General features: G+C 32.4%; 1 protein-coding gene across 1 annotated transcript; it reads right to left on the bottom strand.

Annotated features, from left to right (window-relative positions):
* Positions 1 to 4,730: 4,730 nt before the first annotated feature.
* LOC120074313 (transcription factor HHO1-like) lies at positions 4,731 to 7,248 on the bottom strand. Its single transcript, XM_039027400.1, has 6 exons — positions 6,912 to 7,248; positions 6,065 to 6,425; positions 5,745 to 5,821; positions 5,617 to 5,653; positions 5,314 to 5,506; positions 4,731 to 5,194 (listed from the first exon to the last, which is right to left on the bottom strand). Exons 1-6 carry the CDS (start codon positions 6,939 to 6,941, stop codon positions 4,942 to 4,944), a joined length of 951 nt encoding a protein of 316 aa, XP_038883328.1. The 5' UTR covers positions 6,942 to 7,248; the 3' UTR covers positions 4,731 to 4,941.
* Between the last annotated feature and the right edge of the window lie 2,722 nt (positions 7,249 to 9,970).

The following is a 9,970-nucleotide window of genomic DNA, read 5'->3' as shown; positions in this document are numbered from 1 at the left end:
TTTCATTAACTTCATACGAAAGGAACTTCAGCTTCATTCATCTATTGAATTTTTAGTTTTATTAAACTTAGGTAGCATTAGAGTTCAACATGTTGTTAAGATTCTTGAAGATAAAGATGTATGTTGGTTTCTAACTGTGGTTAAGGATTCATTTACAAAATATCCTTTAGTTGCTCATGTTGTGAATACGGTTTTAGAGGTTTCAATTGCGTCTCCTTCTTTTATTATTGAGACTGATTTTGAAGGTGAATTAGAAGTTTTTACAGATTTTCATATCAACAATATGTCTTCTGCATTGTCTTTGAAGAAGGACTTTTTTGTTAGTAGGGAAATTTTGTTGATATCGTTTCAGTTTATAATTGTGAAGAATAATTTTGAATTTAAAACTTTGAGGTCAAATTTAAAATCTGTTGAGTTGAAATGTACTCAAGATGGTTGTCAATGGTTTGTTAGAGCATCACATTATAAAAGTAGTGAATTGTGGATGATTCAAAAGTATATTAGTGAACATAATTGCTCTTTGATGGTTTGTGCTTCTCATAGGCAGGCATCTTCATAGTTTATTAATTGATATAGCTATGATCATTTAGCACCAAAGGATATAATACATCATATGTGAATGAATTATTGGGAGGTTGTTAGTTATTATAAAGCTTAGAGGGCAAAAGAATCCATTATGAAGATGTTGAAAGGAGGTGTTGGTGATTCTTATCGCTTGATTCCCAAGTTCTTTTTTAAGTTAAAATAAATGAATCCAAGTTTGTTTTTTCATTTACTATGGTATGACATTGATCAATTTTATTGTAATAATATACCTATTAATTAGTATATCAGTGAACAACTTGTACTTATACTAAGTGCTCTATTTTTCTCTCTTTTTTTTTTGTAGGGTCATTTACTAAATATGAATTATATTCAAATGGTTTAAATATTGCTTCTGTTAGAGTGTATCAGCAAGCAGTGGAAGCAACAAGAATCAATAAGCACTCTAATTCATTAATTTTGGTAGTAACTAAAACATGCTCATCAATCACAAGAGGGTTTGAAGTCATACCTTTGTAGAACTTCTTGAAATCTAGATTCTCAGCTGTAGGTATCTTTAGGATGAATGTGGTCGTGATATTACGAAGAAGTTTTCTATAATTGATCTAACAAGAATATCGCCACATGTGAAGTCTCAAGATATTCGATCCATAAATTTAGCCAACCAACTAAAATTGGTTAATTTGGACCAATTAGTTCCTATTCCATATAACACAGGTAAGTAAATACAAGTCCTTTAGTTATTTTTAATTTGCATGCTTATTGTAGTTATCATTGGATATTGATTGTAATCAATCTATAAGAAAATTGTGTTTATGTTTTGGACTCTATTCGAAGTAAGGTTCAATAGGATTTTCATGGAGTTATAAATATGTAAGTGTAATTGAACTTTCTTGGCTCTTAATTGAAGTATTTATGTTTAACTAATGTTTTCAAACTATTTAGTGGATTGAAAACATGGCAAACCAAGTACGATCTCCAACACCATCGGTCTTCTCCAAAATGGAAACCTGTAAAGGTAAATTTGCATTCATTTTTTAACAATTTATGTTCATTCGAACATAATAATTGCTTTCAACTTCTTTATATGCAGTGCCCCCATCAATTAGATTTTTTAGGATGTGGGTACTATGTGCAAAAGTATATACACGAAATAGTGCATAATTCTACTACTCCCATTACTAGCCTAGTAAGTAAATTATTTATTCTTTATATACTAGCTTTAATTTAATAAATGATGTAAACTTATGTTGAGTTTATCTTTTTTTTTTTCCTTTTGTAGTTCAATACAAAAAATGCATATACCCAAAGAGAGATTGACATAATTCGAACCCAATGGGCAAGTTTTGTTGGCCGATTTGTTTAAGGATGTACTTCTTGTTTTTTGTCTCAATAGAATGTAAATGCTAGCTTAGAATGAATCTTGATGAGTTTTGAGTAAATTATTCAAGTTTAGAATGAATCCGAATTACTAATCGTTGGTTTATGGATAGATAAATTATTGTCTAACCATGATCTGTTTATTGGAAGAATTATGTATAATTTCTTTGTTTGTAGGGTAATTGGTATAAGTATTCATGGAAGTACTAATTGATATTTGTGAATGAGAGAAATGATTATTATAGAGGTGGTTGATAATTATAATTATTGTTCCATGAAAGTGTGTTATCAATATACAAATGTTGGTTAGTGTGTTTATTTCATATTTGATGAGTACTTATAGAATGGATTGGAAATATTAATTCTTATTTGTGGAGAAATTATTATAGAAGTATGCTTCATTGCAGGTAACTTTGTATTTAGTTTTGTGGTAGAGTGTATTGTTCTATCTATTGTTATATTTCATGTTTGAGTTCAGTGAATTCATAGGTGGAAGATAAATATTGTTGTCATGCAGAATATAACAGGCACGCATTACAATAAATAATTTTTTTATATTTTTTAGTAAAAAAATGAAGGACATTTCCTGGCCCAACACAAGACATATAATGTCATTTTTAACTTTTTGACCGATATTAAAAATGGATTCGACAATGGAATTTTAAAAAAAAAAAAAGGGACAATAATTGAAAAAACGGACATGGATTCTGGGTTTCAATGTCGGTTTAAAGGGCTTCAATGGATTCTGGGCTTCAATTGATAAACGACATTAAAGGGCTTTAATGTTTGTTGCGACCGACATTAAAGATAGTGTTATTAAAGTTCTTTAATGTCGGTTAGCCCAGAATTCTTGTAGTGGGGTCAACAAGTGCACCAGAAAATCCCAATTAGGTTGACAGGGGAAAGAGAAGGAAGTTACATAAATGCATTCATGTTAATTGATATCTCAGCAGGTGAGTAGCTAGAGAAGAGCTTTGACATGTGACACCACTTTCCAGCAAGAAGCCTAGCATTGTCCCACATAGCGAATCTACTAGCTTCCTCCTTGAAGATACGATTGTTTCTTTCGTTTCAAATGGTCCAACAAATGGCCAACGATATATTAAGAACCATGATCTTCCTTTTAGAGCATTGTTTGTGTTTACAAAGCTCTTGGGATAAAAAGCTGCTCTCAGTAATGGATTGAAAGAGGTCAATAGCTTGACCTAGAGCATCTTCGATCTTGGCCCAAATTCATCTTATAACTTCATAGAAAATGAAGAGGTGATCCATGGTATCATTGGATTTTCTGCAGAGAGGACACCAGTTATGATTCAAATGGAGGCTCGAATATCTCCTTTGTAGAACATCAGTGGTATTACTACCTCTGTGGAGGACAGTCCAGATGAAGAATTTGTATTTTTTGGGGATGAAAGATTTCCACGGATTTTCAAATACATTCCCATTTATGTTAGTGATGTCACTTGGGCAGGGCTGGAGCCATTTTAATGGTAGAAACATGGAATGCACCAGTACTTTTGATTCAGGAATATTCGGGCCATCATTAAGAACAGGAAGAACAGACTCATTCATAATGGAAATCCAACGCTGTTATTCCCTTTGTAATAAGGGCCTCCGAGGTCTGATATCCCATGTACCATTAGTTCGATTCCAAGCCTCTCTAACAGTGAGATCTAGTCTGGTTGTTAAGGCAAATAACCTGTGATGACTTTCAACAAGTGGGCTATGTGAGCACCAGTCGTCAAACCAGTTAATGGGCCTTAAACTAGTTATTGCCCTTTATGATAGCACGCCAAGGTGATTTAACCGTGCTATTCTTAGTGTTGCAGGAAAAACTACCAGAGTGTGCATGGCCATATTTAGCACTAATTAACGACCTTTCTCTAGAGGCCACTGTCATTTTGAAGATACCTCCAAAGCCACTCTCAAGGAAGAGCAAAATTAGTTTGGGCAATTTTAGTGATTCCCAAACCCCTTTTATTCTTAGGAGCAATCACTTTAGACCATCTGACCAGGTGAGGGCTATGATTGTTTTCGCCACCCTTCCAAAGAAAATATTTCATATGCTTTTCAATCTGTTTACAAATGGAAGGAGGGGCTTTGAAGGTCGAGAGCAGGTATGTGGGGAGACTGCTGAGGGAGGAGTGTATCAACGTTATCCTGTCACCCTTGGAAATATATGTGTATTTCCAGTGATTTAGCCTCTTATGTATTTTCTCAATAACTGATTCCCAAAAGGCCTGGGAGGTAGGTTTAGCAACAAGAGGGGTTCCAAGATAGATAAGAGAGGAAAATTCTGCTAAGATCTTTATAGCTATGACAAAAATGAAGGGAGACAAAGATCACCTTGTCTAATACCTCTAGAAGGCTGTATACGATCACAAGAGCGTCCATTAATAAGAATGGAATAATTGACAGAGGAGAAACAAGCAAACATCCAGCCTCTCCACTTTGCAGGGACCCAAACATTAACCCGTTATATCGACATAAATAAATAAACAAAAAGTGAAAGGCATTTTTCGGCTCAAGTAATCTGTGATGGTTAAAGTGAATATAGATCCCATTGTTGATGATGTTGAATGAGCAGTTCAATGACGTATAGAATGAAAGTGTGAAGATTATATTAATAAAGTGAAAAAGAATATATGCATTCGAGTGCGAAAGAAGAAAGGTAAGTGTATGTGTATTCATCATAATTTTATAGTTATATGATCAGAGGTTCTACTTTCCAATATAATGATAATGTGTGTTTGGGTTATGAAATGAATGTGAATGTGCCCAAATTGGCCTCAAACTCAAACCAACAATTGCCAAAAACTTCTTTTTTTTTTTCTTTCTGCCCTATAATTATTATTCCTTACAATTATGGGTGTGGGTGATTTTGCAATAAGAGACCACATTATTCTCATCTCTCATCAGCACTGAACAATTAAACCAAAAAACTAAATGGTGTACCCCTATTCTGTCTCTCTAACCACAACCCTTATATATTACATCACACAAATATATATATTGCATTTAAGAAAGGGAAAGCTCTGTGGTAATTTGTTCAGTAGTTGTGTTAATTGTATGCCTCAGTCCTAGCTCCAGCTCTGGCTCATCCAACATCAATCTCTTCTCTTTCTTCTTCATTTGAACATCACACCCTTCTTCCCAATAATAATTTCCTCTACTTAACTCACTACCATTATTATTATTATTCATTCTTCTCATATTCTTCCATCCCCTTTCTCCCAAATTACTCCATCTACTCTTTTGCTCCAAAACTTGCCTGCCACTCGCATCAAAATCAAAATATCACACATATTATACCGATTAACGTTAATTGAAAATGAAAGTCATTTCAAACCGATCCTAAATTAATTTAATGTGTTAGAGAGTGATATATACCTGAAAGGACTGGGATGATAGGGTGAGTGAGAGTGTAAAAGTGTTGTAAGAGCTCCAAATTGAGTCTGGAGATGCCTTGTGAGTGGATAATAACGAGAATGTTGAGTTGTTTGTTGGACCAACATGTTATTGTTATTGTAGTATCTCCCTCCTCCATGCATCAACCTCAACCCATCGCATGCTTCTCGTATAACTATTATATTATCCCAAAAATAAAACATATATCTTAGGTTCGATTATAATTCTTCCATGTAAAAATAAATAAATAAATAATAGAAAATAGAAAACCTAATTAATTTGTACCTTGCCCAGTTTGGTCAAGCTTCTTACTTCGATACATCTGAAAAAGCAATATGTTATATGTGCTTAATTAATTAGGGTTTGGGAAAGCCAAAATTAATCACATTATTATTATTATTATGTGACAGTACCTGTAAATGGCTTTTAACATGGGCAATGCTAAGTCCTTTTACATTCATCAGCTGAAGAACCAACTTGGGTGTTGCTCCTACCATTCATTTGTATAAATCACTCATTATATAAAGTAAAATTCTAATAAAAAATCATAAACCTAAACTCAATTTGAACAAACCATAAAATTAAAATCTTCTACTATCATAACTTAATGTTTATAACAAATTAAAGTTCTGACCCTTTTTTTTTTTTAACTAACTAAGTTTACAAGTTGTTGAAAGATGAAAAATGAAATAATACATTTAAGTTTAAAAAGAAAGGAATAAGGAATTATTACTTTCTTGGCCACCAAGCCTTTGAACGGCATGCACAAAATTGAGATGAAGCTCAGGAGTCCAACGTAGGCGAGGCACTTTTGATCTAACATATTGCCTAACTGCTGTCCTTCTTCCATTATTATTACTATTGTTCTCATTATTTGTTGAAGTGCTTCCATATTTTCTTTCTTCGTTTTTCTCAACCTCTTCTATTATACTCATGTCATCACCATCTTCAACCCTCGCCTCTTCATTCAAATCAAACAATGACCATTTTCTTGATGACATCAATGGATTTGACTTTTCTTCAGCGGCTCCATTTTCATCGCTCCGACTCCGTTTTCGTCGATCTCGAAAATTCAATAATAGGTTGCTGCAATACTGTGACAAGAAATTAAGTCAAGATCAAAATATGGGTATGAGTTGTTTTGTGTGTTATATCAACTGCCATATATATATTTTAATTACAAAAACATATGGTATTTCAATAGCTATACCCTAGTGTTGTGGGGTTATAGAGAACACAAGAGTAGTATATTATTTTTATAACCAAAATCTAATTAATTCTCAAAAGGGAAATTGCAAAAGGGCCATCATATAAATTAGGTTTCTTCCATTAAACCTAAAATCTTAAGGTAAATTTGATCATTTTTTTTAATAATCTACTTATAGAAGTTTTCAATATATATACATATACAAACAATCGAGAGTGTGTACGTTTTCAAGATCATCAAATTGGAAAGACTAATTCATTAAAAAAAAAAAAAAAATCAGAAAGAGAGAGAGAAGAAAAAAAGGGAATAATAAAGAAACATATATATGTATAAAAGTTTTGATCTTCATTTTTCATGAGAAAAAAATACAAACCATTAATTGAAGATGATGAGGTTCCTTCATATCCTGATGAATATGTGAAGAAATGATCTTTCTCTGGTAGGTAATGATTGAAGATTCAATGTTTGAACCGATTCTCGAGGGAAAAGAAGGAACTTGTTGAAGTGAGGGTGGATCTGAAAAGCTGATTTTCCTCTTCAAAGGATCAACACATGAACTCAATTCCAAGTTGATTGCTGGAACTGATGATCTTCATATAAAGAAAGAGAGAGAGAAAGAGAGAGTATATTTTGATATATCTAAAACTAAAAGTTACTTGGAAATATGTTTGCTTTTAATATTGGAATTAGATATATACCATGAGATATATATTCTTGGACTTTCTCATTCATGCACATTTTTTTATGAGACCAATTTTTTGGATCCCTCACCACTTGTGGTTGTAATAATAATCCAATAATGCTAACCAATGGAGTTTAATTTCCACAAAAACTGTTGGAAATATTCATGTGACTCCTCTATTTTTCTCTCATTCTGGCCCCCTCTCTCTCTCTCTCCTTTGACAGTTGTCTATATATCTCTCTTTCTCTCTCCTTAATTGACTTAGTACCTCAAAGCTACAAAACTTCCTCTAATGACCCAGAAATTATTTAAGGAGATTGTATATAACACATTTACTGCAAGTTACTCCGAGTAAATCTGTACTTGACCATCCTGACATTTCTTATAACCGATCACGTTTTCTACTCGTCTTAAATTATGTGAATGGAGACTTAAAAAATTATGAGATCACTCAATTTAAAATGACTAAAACCAAATACACTATAAAGAAAAAATGCATATTTTTTGTGTAGATAGTAGTTATATCAATTATTTCTTTAACTATATTTTTCATATCTTCGGCATCCTTTTTATTCAAATGTTATTGTAGTTTATTCATAGACCTTATAAGTTACTCGAGAGTACAATTTGTTTAAAATTTATATTATTAAGAGACAATATTAACGGTGTGATTGAATAATTTTTAATAATGAATGGGATAGATTTGATATTGAAACAAAATATGTGGGGTCTAATACCTATATCCCACCTTTTTTTCAATGTATTCCTACCTAAACTTTGGACTTTTTTCCTTTACAATATGGAGGCTACGGTTTTTCCCCTATGTTTTTCACAGTTTTTATTACTGTCTTGAGAGTTGGAAATAAATTAAAGGCAGGAAATAGAAAAAAGGTGAGATCTTTTTTTATTTTTATTTTTTTGGACTTTGGGCAATATAATGTCAATATGTTATGTAATGTGACGTTGGAGAAAGAATGAAATGATATCTTAAAAAAAATCATGCATTTACTCCATTTCTTCAGAAACTTTTTTGCTCTCTTCTTATCAAGAAATTATTATACATTCCAATGTTTTTTATTAATTAAAGAAAAAGAAAAAAAGACTTTTTTTTATTTTTATTTTTTTTCTGTTTGCGCACGTATCTGTATAATAAAACCAAAGGTTAGCCTATTTATTGGTTTCGTGTGGAAGTGTGTAAAAAGGCAAAACAATTAAGAACTCCCAACTTCCAATAGCAACAAAAACCTAATAAATTTCTAAGAGAATAATTAAAGGTATGCTGAATATAGTAATGTAGCAACCCCACACTCCTATGATTTCAACCTCCCCAAATTCCATTAACAATTCTTATCAAAATTCTTGCGTTACCATCGCACATTTACATGCCATCCAACCACAGGCACACCTATATTTCATTCATTCATTTCGCTACCTGCTGCATTTTTTTAAATATATATAAACTGATTTTTTTAAAAAAGAAAAAAAAAGAAAAAAAAAAGGGCTTATTAACCCCCAAAAAAAAAAAATTATCTACTTCGACTATGGTTGAGGGTTGCCCAAAGTACACGAGCGGTCCCAAATCCATAGGAGGAGACATAGGGGAACAGTTCAATTAGGCACCTTGCCAGGAGGAAACAACTCTAACATCACTGTCATTACACTTTACTTGAAGCGAGTGTCAATAGAAGGACTTACAAATAGTCTCATTCGACGATTCTAAGAGAGAGAGAGAAAGTAATCTCTAAAAGAGAGTTTTGACCTTATTTCTAATGTGGTTGGCTAAAATACATACTAATTTAGGCATCAAAGCGTGGTAGGCTCTACACCAAACTCATGAAGACCTCTTACGAAGGTCAACTCAAAACATGAGATCAGACTAGAAAAAATAGGCTTAAGGTAAAGCTCAGGCCTCAACCACGAGCACGGATAAGATTTAATTCAAGTGCCAACAGCTATAAAATGCTTTTAATTAGATCGATAATGTGCTTTACAACTAAAACACAACATCAATCGGTACTAGACTTTTATTAATTAAGAATATAATACAAAGATAAAACATATTCTAATCTAATCTACAACCCTTTTGAATTGAAACGTGATTTATCCATAAAAATCTGAGTCCACACGAGTGAGTTGGGAAAAAGGAGCATGGGTTCAATCACCTACCCAATTGACTAATTATATATTATTATATGCACTTGTTTCGTAGGGTAATAATTGGAGGGGAAATAGAACTAAATGGGCCCCTAAATTAATTCTTCCCACTAAGAAGGTGCAACTATTCTTTACATAATTCTGCAAAATCGCATTATTATTCATGCTAGTCTGAGTACCATAATGCTATTCCCATATGTTCTCTATAAGAATTGGCTAAGTGAGATATGAGATGAATTTCAGCTAGCTAGCATGTGGGTTCTACTTTTTTTTGCCTAACAAAATACATCAATATCATTCATATAATCTACACTCAAATCAAAATTCATGTGGAAGCTCAGGAGTTGTTATTTATTTACTTATATCTATTATTTATATACTATGAAGCACAAATACAGATACGACTACACGATATGGATACGATCGGATACGATAATTTATCAATTTCTAAAAAACTAAGATACGGATACGTCTAAGGATGCGTCATTTTTTTATATATTTTTTAATATATATATTTCCTAAAAACGAGAATATTGATATGTTGAAGATACATTTTCTTTTTCTTTAAAAAAAAAAAAAAAACTCTATGATATAGA

This window comes from Benincasa hispida, chromosome 3 (assembly GCF_009727055.1).
Source record: "Benincasa hispida cultivar B227 chromosome 3, ASM972705v1, whole genome shotgun sequence".
Lineage (NCBI taxonomy): Eukaryota > Viridiplantae > Streptophyta > Magnoliopsida > Cucurbitales > Cucurbitaceae > Benincasa > Benincasa hispida.
The sequence above is the reverse complement of the archived record's forward strand: the minus strand, read 5'-3'. Positions and strand labels throughout refer to the sequence as shown.

Coding starts and splice junctions, on each gene's coding strand:
- LOC120074313 (XM_039027400.1), bottom strand. CDS start 6,941: ATGAAGGAACCTCATCATCTTCAATTAATG. Junction 6,426..6,911: donor CTCATCATCTTCAATTAATG/GTTTGTATTTTT, acceptor TTCTTGTCACAG/TATTGCAGCAACCTATTATT. Junction 5,507..5,616: donor GCTTGACCAAACTGGGCAAG/GTACAAATTAAT, acceptor ATAATATAATAG/TTATACGAGAAGCATGCGAT.